The sequence below is a fragment of the Scyliorhinus canicula genome, chromosome 1 (assembly GCF_902713615.1).
Source record: "Scyliorhinus canicula chromosome 1, sScyCan1.1, whole genome shotgun sequence".
NCBI classification, from domain to species: Eukaryota; Metazoa; Chordata; class Chondrichthyes; order Carcharhiniformes; family Scyliorhinidae; genus Scyliorhinus; species Scyliorhinus canicula.
In genome coordinates this window covers 70,418,331-70,436,793 of record NC_052146.1, presented here as the reverse complement: position 1 = coordinate 70,436,793, position 18,463 = coordinate 70,418,331, and the positions used below count along the sequence as shown (strand labels likewise).

The 18,463-nt window shown below is 48.0% G+C and overlaps 2 protein-coding genes across 3 annotated transcripts in view; one reads left to right on the top strand and one right to left on the bottom strand.

Annotated features, from left to right (window-relative positions):
• Nucleotides 1-10,656, bottom strand: part of ufd1l (ubiquitin recognition factor in ER associated degradation 1) — a 42,335-nt gene extending 31,679 nt beyond the window's left edge. The window contains exon 1 of one of the 2 annotated variants that reach the window (XM_038792984.1): nt 10,636-10,656. Coding sequence is in view for 1 of the 2 variants with exons in the window: in XM_038792981.1 (XP_038648909.1) it covers nt 2,971-2,973 (3 nt within the window). In the remaining variant the exon portion in view is untranslated. Of the gene's footprint in view, nt 1-2,970; nt 3,173-10,635 lie in introns of those variants that run through there. The other variant, XM_038792981.1, reaches the window with a different exon arrangement.
• A 293-nt stretch (nt 10,657-10,949) lies between these two features.
• The window catches only part of cdc45 (CDC45 cell division cycle 45 homolog (S. cerevisiae)), a 116,229-nt gene continuing 108,715 nt past the window's right edge, over nt 10,950-18,463 (top strand). The window contains exon 1 of the mRNA XM_038792973.1: nt 10,950-11,153. Within this exon, the coding sequence (XP_038648901.1) occupies nt 11,103-11,153 (51 nt within the window). The 5' untranslated portion in view covers nt 10,950-11,102. The remainder of the gene's footprint in view (nt 11,154-18,463) is intronic.

The window sequence follows — 18,463 nt, the reverse complement described above, 5'->3', positions numbered from 1 at the left end:
AATTTACTAGAATTATGGGTTGTGTCTAGGTTACTGTCTGTGTGGAGTTTGCACATTCTCCTGGTGCCTGCGTGGGTCTCCACCCTCCCACAACCCAAAAGATGTGCAAGGTAGGTGGATTGGGCACTCTTTTGAGGTCAACTAAGTAGAAGAAAGGAAACAAACTTGGGGACAAAGCAAAAAGGGCCGCTCCTGATAGGGGAACTGATAGGGAAACTTAACAAAGATCAATAGAAAATTAAAAACATCAAGTGCAATTAAAAGGGGTTAACAAAGCCCTCCAAACCCTGTGGTGTCTACTGGGCACGGAAGGCCTCGATGGTGCCCATGGACACCGCACATGTTCCCTTTCTAGAGACATCCTGGCCGCGAATGTAGCCACGGAAGAGGGGTAGACAGTCTATCGGAGAACACCCTCAGTCACCCGTTTCCTGGACCTATAAATGCTGCGCTTTCCCAGGCCCAGGTTCACAAGGAGGTCCTCAACCTTCCCTGCCCTTCTCTGCAGCTGGTACCCATAGATCAGGAGCATGGGACTGAAGTGCAAACAAAATCTCAACAAAAGATTGGTCAGCAAACCAAAAAGGCAGTGCGACCTATAAGATGTAACATTGACGTGGTCCACGGACTCCACAAGGCCCCAAAAATGGCAGGTTTCCTGGGAGTCTGTGAACCGGTACAATCGGTGATTGCACAGCTGTACGCAACACCCTCCACCCTAGGTCTCCAAGATTGAGGGGGAGGACTCCATAGAGAGCCCTCCAGTGGGGACCTCCGCCGTCAAATGGCAACAAGACCCATGGTGTCTGGGAGACAGGCGAGGATAAGGAGGTGAAGGGTGTCAGCACCAGCCCGTACAGGAAACACCTCTTCGCATTGCGAAAAGAGTTAGAGGCATATTCGTGAGGTGACTAGTATTGTGGTGCACCAGCCACCGAGGGAGGTTTCGGGGCCTGAGGCCAATGTGGAAGTCCGTCCTAGCAGGGGTTTGCTCAGATGAGATGTCCCCACACACTGCACATCCTCCTGATTGCGAGTGCCATTGAGTCCGAGCATGACAGTTTTGAGTTCTTGGGTGGCATTGGCTGTGAATCGTGCGAGCTTGTGGAGTGTCATCCAGCCCACTCTTCTGCCACCCAGCCCATCACCGATCCTGATCACCCCGGCAGCCATCGCTCGCTCCTCTGCCAGCCACTCAAAATGGTATTGGCGGAGATGCGGATTCCTGAGTAGTGGCTCCCTGACGACAGCCACCACTCCTGACAGGAGAACAGCTGCGACACGAGGCCACCATGCTCCAGACTTGGAGAAGGTCCTGCTAAAAGACAGGCAGTGCCTGCAGAGGGGAACAAAGGCCCTGCAGATCGATGAACAGGAGCAGGTCATAATTCAGGCCGTGCACCTGGTGGGAGAAACGCAACGCCAGGGCACACCATCGTGGAGGGGGCTCAATGTAAAGGATCACTGCAGTGTCTGAAGGCAGCAGATCACCGCCCAGGTCCAAAAGCATACCAACGACTGGCCACCCTCCCCAAGCGAGAGACTCAGATACTCAACAGTGACCCAGTGCAGTCTCTTGTCCCAGGAGAACTCTACAAGCATTCGCTGGAGCTTTGTGACAAAGTCAGGGGAGGGGTCAAAGTGACCAGCTGGCACCACAACATGGAGACTATAACTATAATTATGATCTTTACTAGTGTCACAAGCAGGCTTACATTAACACTGCAATGAAGTTAGTGAAAATCCCCTAATGCCACACTACGGCACCTGTTCAGGTACACTGAGGGAGAATACAGACAGTCTAATTCATCTAACAAGCACACCTTTCAGAACTTGTGGGAGGAAACCAGAGCACCCGGAGGAAACCCACGCAGGCACAGGGAGAACATGCAGACTCCGCACAGACAATGACCGAAGCTGGGAATCAAACCTGGGTGCATGGTGCTGTGAAGCAACTGTGCTAATAACGCAGGGAAATACACAAAGAATGGTGGGCCACTAGGAAGTACAGAGGAGCCCTTGGGTTCATGTCGAAAGATCCCTAAAGGCAGCAGGTAGGTAGGTGGTTAAGAAGGCATATGGGATACATTCCTTTATTAGACAAGGCATGGAGGTTCTGATTGAGCTGTATAAAATGCTGGTTAGGCCACAGCTAGAGTACTGTGTGCAGGTCTGGTCACCACACTACAGGAAGAGTATGACTGTACTAGAAAAGATGCAGACCATATTGCCTGGGATGGGACGTTTCAGCTATCAAGGAAGGCTGGAGTTGTTTTTCCTTAGAACAGAGAAGGCTGGCGGGGTGGTGGGGGGGTGACTTCACCGAGATCCACAAAATTATGAGTGACATAGATAGGAAGAAACATTACTCCTTAGTGGAGGAGTTAGTAACCAAGGGGCACAGATTTAGAAGGATTTGAGGAAAACGTTTTTCACCCAGAAGGTGGTCAGAATCTGGAACATACTGCCTGAAAGGGTGGTAGAGATATTTTGACGAACACTTGAAATGCCATGGCATACAAGGTTACAGCCCAAGTGCTGGAAAGTGGGATTATGATAGGCGTTTGATGGTGGGCACAGACACGATGAGCCTCTTTCTGACTCTATGACTCGAAGTTCTTGAGAACAGATCACTAATAGAAATGCTGTGCAACACTGAGACACCCCAATCGCCGTGCCCATTAAAGTTTCGGGTTATTACAAAAACATCATAAAACCCCCCTGGCGTTATGACAACACAAACCCCCTGTTCTGCGTTACTGTTAGCAATTACTTCTGATGTTTTAACGCAGAGCCTTTGACAGCTCCCCATTACCACATTACAATCTCAAACACTGTACAGAGGTCCTGTCAGGACTGATTGAGGCCAGATATGATAACCATGGACATACAATGACTGTGCAGTCTCATCTGATCTCGCCCCTCCCCCACACGCCAGCAGCGCCTCCCAGCACACTCCGGATGTTTTACCATGTTGGCGTTTATCCTGGTTACGATGGTACAGTGAGTCGTTAAGCGGGTTCGCTGTGTGCCCAATAATTCGGCCGTCTGCACATACAAATACACACAAGTGAACCGACTGACTCCGCGAAGTCACCCTCCACGGCCCGACATGCAGGGGGCGGACTTATTTTGGCCAATGTCTATAACGCTCGTATGTTATTGGCTGCTGCGGGGCGGCCAATCACTTGCTGCAGTGACAGAGCCGTCTCAGGGTTCAAGGTTCAGACGGTCAATCCACTGACCAATCAGCGCTGGGATGAACAGTGCAGGCCTAGCTTAATTGGGCGGCTCAGGCCGGCTTCGTCCAATCACACGCCGCATTTACTGATTGGCTGAGCGGCGTCTGTGACGGGTAAAAACAGCCGCCTCCATATTTGTGAAGGAGAGGAGAGGCCTGAGCAAGCAGGCTGAATATGGCAGCGGAAAGCAGTTTATTGCCACTTACATTTCAATTACAGCATCTCCAATCAATCAATTAAAAGTGAGACGCGGACTGCTTCAAATTAATGTGGTTTAAAATGTATTAATGTTGAGAAAATACATATTAAGTATCACATATCTTTTCAGTGTAAGGTTACCGATCCCAATCCCACATAAGGATTGGTTTGGAGTCTCCAGAAATTGAAGATCAATCTGCAGGGTATTGCTCACAACCCTGGGGAAAAACGCAGTTTGACACAGGAAGTGAGGAGGTTTTGGCAGGCTTAAAAATTAATAAATCCCCAGGCTGCTGTGGGAGATGAGGGACGAATTACAGGGGGCGCGATTCTCCAGCCATGTTGCGCTTTTGCTCGAGCGAAACTTGTAAACCATTGTCCCCTTGTTCTTCAATACTCCCTAGGGACCATTGCATTCATTGTGTATATCCTACCCTTATTAGATCTCCCAAAATGCATCACCTCACACTTATCAGGATTAAATTCCATCAGCCATTGTTCTGCCCAACATCCCAGCTGATTAATATCAGTCTGTAGTCCAAGACTATCCTCCTCTCTATCAACAATACCACCAATTTTTGTGTCATCTGAAAACTTACTAATTATACCTTCTACTTTCACATAGATCATAGAATTTACAGTGCAGAAGTAGGCCATTCAGCCCATTGAGTCTACACCGGCCCGTGAAAGAGCACTCTACTTAAGCCCACACCTCTATCCTATCCTTCTAACCCAGTAACCCCACCTAACCTTTGGACACTATGGGGCAATTTAGCATGGCCAATCCACCTAACCTGCACAACTTTAGACCGTGGGAGGAAACTGGAGCACCCAGAGGCAACCAACGCAGATACGGGTAGAACGTGCAGACTCTGCGCAGACAGTGACTCAAGCTGAGAATCGAATCCAGGTCCCTGGCAATGTGAAACAACTGTGCTAACCACTGTGCTACCATGCTGCCCATCGACATGTAAGTCGTTGTTGTATATAACAAACAGCAGGGTGTTCCAGTACCGATTCCTGTGGCACGCTGCTGGTCACAGGCTTCCAATTACAAAAGCAATGTTCCACCATCATCCTTGGCCTCCTATTAACAAGCCAATTTTAGATCCAATTTGCCAACTTGCTTTGGATCTCGTGGGCTCAAATCTTTTGGACCAGCCTTCCATGTGGATCCTTTCCAAAAGCTTTATTGAAGTCTATGTAAACCACAAGCAAGCATCTTGCAACCATTACTCAATCTTACCCACTACTCACCAAATTATTTCTCTCTCTTGGTGTTTATGAAGTTGAGCTGTGCTCCGCTCCTGCCCAGATTGAAACTAAACTCCGCACTCAAGTCTTTTTAGCTTCATCATCTCCCTGTTTAACCTAACTGCCCGTTTTCACCCAACTCCAAAGCACTCTAATTTAGCCAAGCAGCACTTAACAGTGCAGCCTAGAAGGAGGCTATTTGTCCCATCGCATCTGCATTGACCTTCCGAAAGAGCACCCCATCCAGGCCCACACCGCTGCCCTATCCCCATAACCCCACACAAGCTGCACATCTTTCGACACTAAAGCACATTTTTAGCATGACCAATCTACTTAACCTGCACATCTTTGGACTGAGGGAGGAAACCGGAGCACTCAGAGGAAACTGCTAACCAGTGTGCCAATACGCCGGTCCTTTAAGCCTGCTCCTCTATTCATTATGATCATGGTTGATCATCCAACTCAATAGCCTGTTCCTGCTTTCCCTCCCACATCCTTTGATCTGTTTAGCCCCAAGACTTATATCTAACTCCTTTTTGAAAACATACAATGTTTTGCTTCCAACTGCTCTCTGGGTAGTGAATTCCGCAAGTTCACCACTCTGGTGAAGAAAATTCTCCTCATCTCAGTCCTAAATGGTTTACCCCACATCCTTGGACTATTGCCCCTGGTTCTGGACACCCCCACCATCGGGAACATTTTTCCTGTGTCTACCCTGTCTAGTCCTATTAGAATTTTATAGGTTTCTATAAAAGGGTTTGGAGAAATCAAAACAAAATTCCAATTGGTGCTGAATGGTCAAGGAAAGCATCCAGCTTGGTCAACACTATTTTATGTTGTTCAAAATGATTGGACAATCAATCAGAAGAAACCTGCCTGGAAATCCTGTGCACCATGGTATACCAGTCTATTGGATATCCAGGATCCAACTGGCATTATCAATTCTCCTGTCCTAGACTAAATGTTCTCAGCAGAGATCAAAACAATTTAATGTTTTATGCAGAAATGGTATATACACGAACAGTAGGTAATACAAGGTAACTTATACAAGTCCAAGTAAACACAGATGGAGGAGTTTTAATCAAACCTGATTGCATCGCCTGATTTAAAGTGGGGTCTGTAAAATAACTGGTACCACCCTGTATGTATTAGTTTCATTATAAATCTTTGAGTATTCGTTGAATTATTTCATATAATTTTCATCCACTTTTCGCCTCTCCTTTCCTGAGGTGCTAATTTATGCTGAAGTTTGGTTCATTGGGCACTAATCATTTATGGTATGCAATCTAAGTAGTCATTTTCTTGTCTCTCTGAAATGAATGGGTTCATTCCACATGAGGAGCCATTTGTCTCCTCCAGTAGGAGAATTGTGAATGTTATGCCCTTGTTTAATACGGGGTTCAAGGATAAGCCAGCAATTACAGGCCAGTCAGCAAAATGTCCAAATGTGGAATAGTACTTTCTGCCAGCATAAGTAGGTTTTTGAAATAGCACACAAACAAAAACTAATGGAATTTCTGAGTGCAATTAGAATTCATAGTTTTAGACAATGCCCCTGCTGAATGTTGGGGCACCATTTTAACCTACAGAAGTCAAAAGCAGGTCAATAATGTACATTCTCAACTGTATCACATTCCCTCTACTTCATGTGCAGAGTCAATTTAGAAAAGAGTTGGCACAGTATTCAGAGATACTTCTGTGTAAAGATTTATTCCCCTGGATGCCTACCTTTTCAATGCCAAAATAAGTCACTGGGAAAGACTTCCTTACGAAAGTGTTCCATCAGATGTTCTAAGCATTAGTATATTTTATTCCAGTCAATAGTTCTGTGTATAAATATGCCACATGGTGTGGTACTGATACAACAACTTGTATTTATATTTACAAACCAGTGAAGTCCATCTCAAGTCTGTGATCAGTTTATTGCAGGCAATCCAAATACTTTGACTGAGGATGTGGTTAGTATCGCTGAAAATACAGTTCTCGTTTCTGTTTTCAACCTTGTGACTAACTCAGAATCACAGAATCTTTACAGTACAAAAGAAGGCCAGTCAGCCCATCAGGTCTGCACTGGCTCTCTGAAAGAGCATTCTACCTAGTCTCACTCTCTTGCCTTATCCCCATAACCTTGTACATTCTTTCTTTTCAGATAGCAATCCAATCCTCTTTTGAATACCCCGATCAAACGTGCCTCCACCACCTTCTCAGGAAGTTCATTCCAACCATCCTCTGGGTGATAAACATTTTCCTCGCATCACATTTACTCACATTGCCAATTATTTTGAATCTGTGCCCTCTAGTTCTTGATGCTCTCATGAGTGAGAAGTTTCTCACTATTTAGCCTGTCCATACCCCTCACCAGGATGGCCTAAGAACTCTCCGCTTCTTCCTTGAAAGGGGGCCGAACCAGTCCCCATCCATCAACCTCTTTGCATGGCTGAACCAAGTTTCACATTGAACAATTCCCTTTAATCAGACTCACTTCCTCCACGTAAAAGTTGTTGCTATGGGAATCCATATGGGTCTTGGATATGCCTCCTTTTCAAGGGATATGTGCAACATTTTGTTCCAGTCCTATTTAGGTCATCTCCCTTGCTTCTAGTACATTAATGACTGCTGTGGTGCTGTTTCTTGTGCTTACCCTGAACTTGAAAATGTAATCAGTTTTGCTTCAAATTTCTACCTTTCCCTCATCTCCAGATCATACATCACAGGCTCTTCCCTCCCTCAACGTTTCAGTCGCCTTTTCTTTTTTAAAATAAATTTAGAGTAGCCAATTTTTTTTTCCAATTAAGGGGCAATTTAGCGTGGCCAATCCATCTAACAAGCACATCTTTGGGTTGTGGGGGTAAAACCCACGCAGACACGGGGGGAATGTGCAAACTCCACACGGACAGTGACCCAGCAGTCTCCTTTTCTAGGCACAGATCAGTATTTGGTCTAATCAGTTCACTGGCTTCCACAGCTACTTTGGCTACACTTCCTCACACTTTGCATCTTGCATGGACACTGTTCCATTCTTCCAGTTTTTCAATCTCTTTCACTTATGGTCTGATGATGCAACCTTCCATGTCAGCACTTTTGTATTAGTTTTTCCTTGAACATGGAAACCCCGCCATGGTTAGCAGGGACTTGTGTTGCACGTTTTACTATGGGCGTAAAACGCGTTTATTGGAGTGTATTAACACGCCTCCGAGTTCGACGTGTGCTTAACACTGCTAGGCTCTGTTCTATGTAATTATTTAGCTCTGGAGTCGCCAGTTGCCGTATAGGCAACGTCACAAGTATTCCAAGGTCAAATTCAAAGTAATAAAGACGATACACCGATTAGTCAAGTTCAAACGATCAATATTTATTATACAGTTATAATAAATACTCATGCACACACTAAGAGACTAAGCTATAACTAAACTTAAGCAAACAGAATACTTATCTAACAGGAACAGGCAAGGTCAGAGAACGAGGCCTTCGTCCTGGTTTTGTCTGCAGCCTTCAGCAAGCGTTCTGGTACTTGGGAGTCTAGTGGGCTTGGATCGCGTAGCGAGCGTTGAACTTACGGTTTCGGCGGCTGGTGCTCAACGGCTGGAGTCAGGATGCCAGGTGTCAGTCGGAGCCGGAGCACGGGTTTAACAGACCGGACAACACGAGGTCCCTATCTTTTATAGGGGTTCCGTTGTCCTTCCCTCTTCTCGGGCGGGCTCTACCTATTGGATCAATTTCTTATCGATACTGGATTAATTCCCCAATGCGAGGGGGTCTCCGTGATGGAGGGGGCGTTTCTTATGTCCTTTTGTTTGGAGGTTTCTGGTGCCTCGATGTCTGGGTCTTGATTGGAATGTGTCCATTCAGAACCAAATGTATCTATTGTGTGGGTGTTCAAGTCTGATGGCCTCATTAGCATGCAAAGCGTTTTGCCATTTGCACCTAGCTAAGGTCTTTTCACCTGAGCCCAAACTGGTTTCTGCTGCTGCAGAATGCAAACTGCTCTTTGCAGACTGCTGTTCTGGCTAAACTGTCTGTTTCCCAGCAGTCTTCCATTTTAGTTTGGCTCAGTGTCCATTTTGCGTGGCCAGCATGGCTACACTTGATTGTGTCCATTTCATTTCCTCAACTTCTGCTCTACTCTGTCTGTCCTCGCAGAACCATGAAAGAGTTCCCTTGTCCTTAGCTTCCGCTTTAGCAGCCTAGTTTATGTAGTTTACATGATTTCAGCAAAGCCTTTAAGGTTCACATGGGGGGCTCATAAAAAAGGAAAATGCGCATGAGATACATGGTAATTTGATAAGGTGAAATCAAAATTGGCTTAGATGTAGGAGACCGAGGGTGATGACAGACGGCTGCTTTAGTGACTGGAAGCCAGTGTCCACTGGTACACCACGTAGATTTGTGCTGGGTCCCCTATTGTTTGTCATTTATATAAATGACATAGATGACTATGTGAGGGGGTAGGATCAGTGAGTTTGGGGATAACACAAGATTGGCCAGGTGGTTAACACTGAGGTGGAGTTTCTTGGGTTACAAGGAGATATAAACAGGATGGCCAAATGGGCAGAAAAGTGGCAGATCGAATTTAACACTGAAAAGTGTGAGGTGATACATTTTGGAAGGAGTAACTTGGTAAGGAAGTATTGGTAAGGACGGACACTGGGAAGTTCCGAGGAACAAAGGGACCTTGGCGTGTTTTTCCATAGATGTATGAAGGCAGAAGGGCAGGTTAACAGGGTGGTAAAAAAGGCATATGGGACTCTTGCCTTTATCAATCAAGGCATAGATTACAAAAGCAGGGAGGTTATGTTGGAGTTGTATAGAACTTTGGTAATGCCACAGCTGGAGCACTAGTATGCGATAATGTTGCCACATTATAGGATAGATGTGATTGCACTGGAGGGGTGCAGAGATGATGTTGCGGCACAAGTTCAAGGTGAGAGGCAGGAGGTCTAGGGGGGATTTGAGGAAAACGTTTTTTACCCAGAGGGTGGTAATGGTCTGGACTGCACTGCCTGGGAGGTTTGTAGAGGCAGGTTGCCTCATATCCTTCAAAAGCAACTTGGCACATCATAATACTCAAGGCTATGGGCTATGTGCTGGCAAACAGGGTTAGGTAGGCAGGTCAGGTATATTTCATGCGTCAGTGCAGACTTGATGGGCTGAAGGGCCTCTTCTGCACTGTATTATTCTGTGGTAGGCATTCAGTAGATCATCCTGCATGTCACTTCTGCTACCTCTAGCATGATCCCACTACATCTTAATCCCCTCACATTTCAGCCTTCCAAAGGGGACCACTCCTTCCGTGGCACCTTGGTACACTCCTCAGCCATCCCCAACACTCCCTCTCCTTTCCATGGCATCTTCCGTTGCAAGATGCAACACCCGCCCTTTATCTCCTTCCTTCTCATTGTCCAAGGCCCCAAATACTGCTTTCAGGTGAAAGTCATTTATGTGTACTTCTTTCAATTTAGCCTAATGTATTTGCTGCTCACAATGCATCGTCTGCACACCAGGGAGTCCAAACACAGGTTGGTCATGGGCTCTGTAGAACCTTCAGTCTGTCCCCATGCATGACGCAGAACTTCCAGTCACCTATCATTTTAATTCTTAGTTCCTCTGCTACACTAACATGTCTGTTCTTGGTTATCCTATAGTGTTATAATGAAGTTCAACATAAGCTCTCAAACACTAAGGGCAATTTATCATGGGTAATCCACCTAACCCACACATCTTTGGACCATGGGAAGAAACCGGGGCACCCGGAGGAAACCCATGCAGACAGCAGGAGAACATGCAGACTCTGCACAGACAGTGACCCAAGCCGGGAACCGAACCTGGGACAATGGCGCTGTGAAGCAACAGTTCTAACTACTGTGCTACCCAGGTCTGGTCCTCGCCTTTTGTAAACAACATATCTATTTATTATCATCCCTTCCCTCTTTCCCTGCCTTACTTAAAAACTTGCGTCTTCACGTACGCCCAGTTTGCAGCGGGATCAGTCATTCCCCCGCCCCGTTAACTCTTTCCCGTTGCACAGAACTTGCCAGACTTGCTGAGAGCTCCAGCAAGTTGTATTTATTTGCTGATCCAATCAGAGTGTTGCATATTGCATCCAATAAAACGACGTCATCTGAACCTCCGGTCCAATCGAAGGGAGGTAGGACGACTGTCCAATCAACGTGCAGCCTGTACCCACAATGGAACAGCCAATCACCGGGTTGATTCTGCGCTCACATCCAATCAGCCCCTTCGGTCTATCGGGCAGTTTGGCGCCAAACTTCGAGCTCGAGGGTTTGGGGAAGCGGCTCCTTGTTGTTGGAGCCCGGGGCTGGGGAGCGAAGGAGCTGCGGAGTAAGGAAGCCCGGGGCCTGCGGAGTGAGGGAGCGGGCGCCCGGTTGCGGGGTCTGTCAGCCACACACCATGTTCGTGTCGGATCTGCGGAAGGAATTCTATGATGTGATTGTCACTCAGGTGAGGAGGTTCTTGAGAAGGGACCGGTGGCAGCGGCTGGTGGACAGGCCTGGCCTGGCCTCTGGGAAGGGAGGCAATAATCCGCCCGCAGCCTAAAGTTGTTCACAGTGGGAATTCGGCTCCCTCTTTGGACAGTTTCTTTCCCATTGAAGCGACGTGGTACTGGGGATTTAATATGCATAAATAAGGTTGAACTGTCACTCTTAGATAAACATGATTTAGTCGACAGGGTAGAACCAGGGCATACAGGTAGAACATAGAACAGTACAGCACAGAACAGGCCCTTCGGCCCTCGATGTTGTGCCGAGCAATGATCACCCTACTTTGGACTGTGGGAGGAAACCGGAGCACCCGGAGGAAACCCACGCACACACTGGGAGGATATGCAGACTCCGCACAGACAGTGACCCAGCCGAGAATCGAACCTGGGACCCTGGAGCTGTGAAGCATTTATGCTAACCACCATGCTACCGTGCTGCCCCGTGCTGTGCTGTGTATCGTGCTGTGCAGGTCTGGTCTTCGCCTTTTGTAAACAACCAAGAACAAGCGATTGTTGTTAAGAGATAATTTGATTGACTGGAAATGTAATCCCATATAAATAAAGAGCACCATCGGTGAGTCTCAGTCACCCCTTGTTACCTTATTTTATCTTTTGCAAAGTCTGCTTAGAGATGTCACAGTGGTAAACCTTGATCGGCAATAGTGCATTGTAGGCAGTTGTGTCATTGGAGTAGAATTTAATTATAATCTGTTTAAAATATTCAGCATTGGTGCAGTGGTAAGCACTGGCGCCTCATGGCACCAAGGACCTGGATGCGATCCCGACTCGGGGTCACTGTCTGTGTGGAATTTGCACATTCTCCCCATGTCTACATGGGTCTCACCCCTGCAACCCAATAAGATGTGCAGCGTAGGGTCATTGGCCATGCTAAATTGCCCCTTAATTGGAAAAAGAATTGTGTACTCTAAAATTATTTTAAGAAAATATTCAGCATTATGGATAACTCAGTAGAAATAACAACGACAACAGCTATTAGAATTCTTGATGCCATTAAACAACAAATTACGGTTGTATTTTTTCTTTGACATAGCTCCGTACATCTGTAGTATGTTTGGCCTGCTTGCCTTCATCTTTTATTTAGCCACGCCAAATAGAAAATACTTAAATAACTGCCAGAAACATAGAAAGCATCCTATCTGGTTGCATCACAGCCTTGTATGACAACTGTTCGGCTCAAGACCGTAAGAAACTCCAGAGAATGGTGAACACAACCCAGCCCATCATGTGAAACCATCTCCCATCCATTGACTCTGTTTGCCTCCTGCTGCCTTGGGAAAGCGGGCAGCAGAATCAAAGACCTCTTCCATCCGGGTTATTATCTCTTCCAAGCTCCTCCATCGGACAGGAGATGCAAAAGTCTGAGAATGTGCATTAACAGATTCAAGAACAGCTTCCTATCTGCTGTTACCAGACTCCTGAATGGCCCTCTTATGGACTGAACTGATCTCTCCACACACCTTCGCTACGGAGTAATACCACACTCCATATACGTGGGTTTGAGTAGGGTGATCATGGCTCGGCACAACATTGAGGGCTGAAGGGCCTGTTCTGTGCTGTACTGTTCTATGTTCTATATGCTTCACCCGATGTCTGTCTATGTATTTACATTGTGTACCTTTTGTATGTCCTATGTTTTTTTTTGTGTATGGAACAATCGGTTTGGACTGTACCTCTGTACATGTGACAATGAATCCAAATAGATTAGTTTGACAAGCAGTTTGACCATCATCCCAGTTGTCCCATTTTGATCTTGTGTATCTTTATGAAATCTTTTCTGAACTTTGTGGACAACATTGACAAGTGTGTGTTAATTCCCTACCCCTGGTTTCCCTGACGAAGTGATGAGTGTTTTTTCTTTAATTGCGGCAGTTTGTAGTCATGGTTCTCCCACATGTTAGATAGGAAGTTTTTAAACAAAATAATTTTTATTCAAATTTTTCAACAACAAATTTTCTCCCAACAATAAAATAAACAAGGCATAGAAAAAACAGAAAGAAAACCCCTCCCCCCAATACAAAGCAATAAATTAATAACAAAAAAGAAAGTAGCAAACATAGTTGCAAAAACAAACCCCCTTAACAGACCCATAACCCCCACCCCCCGGTTGCTGCTGAGATTGACCACCCTCTTACACTCCGCCAGGAAATCAAGAAAAGGCTGCCACCGCCGGAAGAACCCTTGTACCGACCCCCTCAGGGCAAACTTGGCCCTCTCCAGTTTGATGAGCCCGGCCATGTCGTTAATCCAGGATTCCGGGCTCGGGGGCTTCGCGTCCCTCCACTGTAAAAGAATCCTGCGCCGGGCTAGGAGAGACGCAAAGGCCAGGGTACCGGCCTCTCTCGCCTCCTGCACTCCCGGCTCTGATGCTACCCCAAAGATAGCGAGCCCCCAGCCCGGTTCCACCCTGGAACCGACCACCTTGGACAAGGTCCCCTCCACCCCATTCCAGAACCTCTCCAATGCCGGACACGCCCAGAACATGTGGGTGTGATTCGCCGGGCCTCCCGAACACCTCCCACACCTGTCCTCACCCCCAAAGAACCGGCTCAGCCTGGCCCCAGTCATGTGCGCCCTATGCAACACCTTCAGCTGAATTAAGCTGTGCCGTGCATAAGAGGAGGACAAATTCACCCTCCCCAGAGCGTCCGCCCACATCCCCTCGTCGATGTCCTCCCCTAGCTCCTCCTCCCACTTTGCTTTCAGCTCCTCCACCGAGACCTCCTCCCCCTCCTGCATCACCTGATAAATTGCCGAGATTCTACCCTCACCGACACATGTCCCCGAGAGCACCCTACCCTGCACCTCCCTTGGTGGCAATAGCGGGAACTCCGCCACCTGCCGCTTAACAAACGCCCTAATCTGCATATACCTGAAAGTATTTCCAGGGGGGAGACCCCACTTCCCCTCCAACTCCTCTAAGGTCGCAAACTTCCCGTCGAGGAAAAGGTCCCTCATCCGCTTGATGCCTGCCCTATGCCAACTCAAAAACCCACCATCTGTTCTCCCTGGTGCAAACCGGTGGTTGCCCCGTATCGGGGTCCAAACTGAGGCCTTCACTTCCCCCCTATGCCGCCTCCACTGCCCCCAAATTTTGAGGGAAGCCACCACTACTGGACTCGTAGAACACCTTGCCGGGGGGAGTGGGAGCGGGGCCGTCACCAATGCCTCCAAACTCGTGCCCACACAGGACGCCACCTCCAACCTCTTCCATGCGGCACCCTCCCCCTCCATCACCCACCTACGAATCATTGCTACATTCGCTGCCCAGTAGTACCCACACAGGTTGGGCAACGCCAAACCACCTACCTCCCTGCCTCGCTCCAGGAATGCCCTCCTCACTCTCGGGGACTTCCGCGCCCACACAAACCCCAGAATACTCTTATTAACCCTCCTAAAAAAAGCCTTCGGAATCAAGATGGGGAGACACTGGAAGAGAAACAAAAACCTCGGGAGCACCGTCATCTTGACTGACTGGACCCTGCCCGCCAAAGAGAGTGGCAGTGCATCCCACCTCCTAAACTCCTCCTCCATCTGTTCCACCAGCCTCGAAAAGTTTAGCCTATCTGGACACCAAGATATCTAAAGCTCCTCTCCGCCCTCTTCAATGGGAGCTCCCCTATCTCCCTCTCCTGGTCCCCCAAGTGCAGCACAAACAGCTCACTCTTCCCCACGTTGAGCTTATAGCCCGAAAAGTCCCCAAGTATCCTCAACACCTCTGGCATCCCACCCCCCGGCAGATCTGCGATGTACAACAGTAAATCATCCGCGTACAGCGACAACCGGTGCCCCCTCCAGTTCTTCGAATCCCTCAGCGCCATGGCCAGGGGTTCAATCGCTAACGCTAGGGGCCCCCTCTAGTTGCGTAATCCCTTCCGTTCGTCGGCCGACTCCTGCTGACCCTGGCTGCTCCCACCACCCCAACGACCCCCCCCCCCCCCCCGGTGTAACACAACCACCACTCCCCCCACCCAGTGTCGGTCCCGCCCACTGTACCTCCAACGCAGGAAGAGAGCCCGCGCTTCCATCTCAGACCCCGCCCCGAGACCCAACACGTGGGAAAAAGAAGGGCGCGGGACCGCGAACAGCTCCCCAGCCCTCCACCAGTGAAAAACAAGAAAGCACCCGAATAGATAAATAACAGCCCCAAAAAGCAAAAAGGCATCAACAAACACCACCAGAAAAACGAAAGGATACCCAGGAGGACAAGGCCTCTGGACTATGTACATCAGTCCTCAGTTCGAGTCCAACTTCTCTGCCTGGCGAAGGCCCAGGCATCCTCCGGGGAATCAAAGTAAAGCTGGCGATCTTTGTAAGTGACCCAGAGGCGAGCCGGCTGTAACAGGCCAAACTTCACCCCCTTCTTGTGAAGCACTGCCTTCGTCCAATTAAAACCAGCCCTTCTCTTCGCCACCTCCGCGCTCCAATCCTGATAAATCCTGATCTAGCATTCTCCCACTTGCTGCTCCTCTCCTTCTTCGCCCATCTCAGCACACACTCACGGTTAACGAAGCGGTGAAAACGGACCAGCACCGCCCTAGGCGGCTCGTTCGGCTTGGGCTTCCTCAGCAGCACTCGATGGGCACCCTCCAGCTCCAAGGGCCCCTGGAACGACCCCACGCCCATTAACGAGTTCAGCATCACGGCCACGTAGGCCCCCAAGTCCGAACCTACCAGCCCCTCCAGGAGGCCCAGGATCCGCAGGTTCTTCCGACGGGAGCGGTTCTCCATCTCCTCCATCCTCGCTAGCCATTTCTTGTGGAGCGCCTCGTGCGACTCCACCTTCACTGCCAGGCCTAGGAGTTCATCCTCGCTCTCCTAGGCGTTTTGCCGTAGCTCTCGGATCTCTGCACCCTGAGTCGCCATGAGCTTGTCCAGCGAGGCCTTAAACGGTTCCAGGATCTCAGCCTTCAGCCCTCTGAAGCAGCGCTGAAGCTGGTCCTGCGTCCACTGCTGCCACGCTGCCGGTTCCCCGCCCGCCTCCATCATGTTTCTCCTGCCTCGCACCTTTCTGTGCTCCAAAGCCGATTTTCTAACCGCTCTGCTCCTGGTCCAGTCCATGCACCGGCAGAGAAGCGCAGTGGATGTGTTCCCACACCGGGAAAAGTCCAGCCAACACCGCTACGGGCCCTTAAAAGAGCCCAAAAGACTGAAAATAGCGGGAGCTACCGAACGTGCAGCTTAGCTCTGCATCACCGCAACTGGACCTGTCGAAGTAACAGGAAGTTGATCTAGTGATGCAGAAAAAATGAAATTTGTCCAATTAGGATGGAGTGGCATTTGGCTTAAGGGTGGAAACGTAGAAAATTTACTTTACAGGCCACTCTGTTTATATCTGTTAGCTGTAAAAGAGCTATCCAGCCTAGTCCCACCTGTCAGCTCATGGTGTGAGGCTGAGCTTACGGCACTTTTTCAATGTGGTGAAGGTTTCTGCCTCCACCACCCTCTTAACCAGTGAGTTTCAGACCCCTCAGCTCTGTGCACCTCACTTGAATCTCCCCTCAACCCTCTGTTCTGAAGAAAACAACTGCAGGCTTCCCAGACTTTCCATTATAGCTAAAATTCTTCATTAACGGCAACGGCCTTGTAAATCTCTGTGTCTACTCCAGTGCGGTGATGATGATGATGATGAGGGTTAGCGATAAATAGCTGGACTTTCCCTTGTTTGGTTTGGCATTTGTGTAATTGTAGTGTTACTCAAGGTGACATGTGCTGCTTCAGTGCCGTTCAATATTTGGAGAGAACTGATAGAAACCTGGGAGGAAATAAAATAAACAAGACCAAAATGGGATTGAGACATTGACTAACCATGAACTGTTGAATGACAGACCAGGTTTAGAGGGCTTCAATGTCTGTTCCTATAAAATTAATAAATGAAAGGAAACTCCTTGGGATTTGATTTTCTTGATTGCCTTCTGTTTGGCAAGTGCCCGATGATTATTATGTCCAACAAGAGAGCATCTAACACCTTTCCGCCATCATACCCTTCCTGAGAAAATCGGGAAATGCTACTGGTGGTTCAGGAACATGGGATTCTTTACAATCTTTCCCATTGGTTAACGGTAGTTTGCTTCAGCTGTTAAAATTCATGTAGGTCTGGGAGTTTCTTGTGAGCATTCCAGAATTGTTGGTTATATACCTCCAGGACTAATGCATAGGCACTTACGATTGCCGCCTTGATCTGCTCATAATTCATGGAGACACCAGGAGTCAGCATGGAGTAGCACTCTTTGCATGTCTTTGGCTCTCTCCTGTTCCATTGCGCACTCTCTTTTCTCTCACTCACTCTTTCCTGAGCTTCTCTCTCTCTTCCTCTTCTCCTCCCCCCCCCCCCCCCCCCCCCCCCCCCCTCCTGAAATTCCAGCTGAGATTTTCCAGCTCAAAATTAGCTAGTGGAAGGGATTCTGAGTTATGGTTAAGCTCTACATCTAACTGCTCTGCTGGTAACATAAGATCCAAATTTTCTACCAACAACTAGAACAGCCCGCTTCTCTGTACTGAGCAGTTTTAACTATCTCCTTAGCTATAGCTTTCAGCTGTTGTGTGCTGACGGCAGCCAAAGTTCCACCATTCAAATTTCCTTCCTTGATCCACCTCTGGGCATCAAAAGTTGTCATCTTCTTAGTGTTAGGAAAAAGGAATTTGCTGTGGGCAGGTCATGTTACTTATATTTCTGTTCCAGCCATTGAGTTTTCCCTTTTGACTTTTTATACCAGATTTGACTTGTCTCTTAACTTGGACTCTGGTCAGATTTCGATGGGTTTTCACAGACTTGAACTCTCAATTTCTGTTATGGACAGGCGGGGGTGAACTCAGAGGGTTAGTTTATTCATACAACATTCAAAATGCAGGAGGGGGTGTCACTACATAGCCTCCTCTGTATTCATACAATAAGAAAAATAATTGGTGGAGTTGCAGATAGCGAGGAGGACTGTCAGAGAATACAACTAAATATAGATAGATTGGAGAGTTGGGCAGAGAAATGGCAGATGGAGTTCAATCCAGGCAAATGTGAGGTGATGCATTTTGGAAGATCAAATTCAAGAGTGGACTGTATGGTCAATGGAAGGGTCCTGGGGAAAATTGATGTACAGAGAGATCTGGGAGTTCAGGTCCATTGTACCCTGAAGGTGGCAACGCAGGTCGATAGAGTGGTCAAGAAGGCATACAGCATGCTTGCCTTCATCGGACGGGGTATTGAGTTCAAGAGTCGGCAGGTCATGTTACAGTTGTATAGGACTTTGGTTCGGCC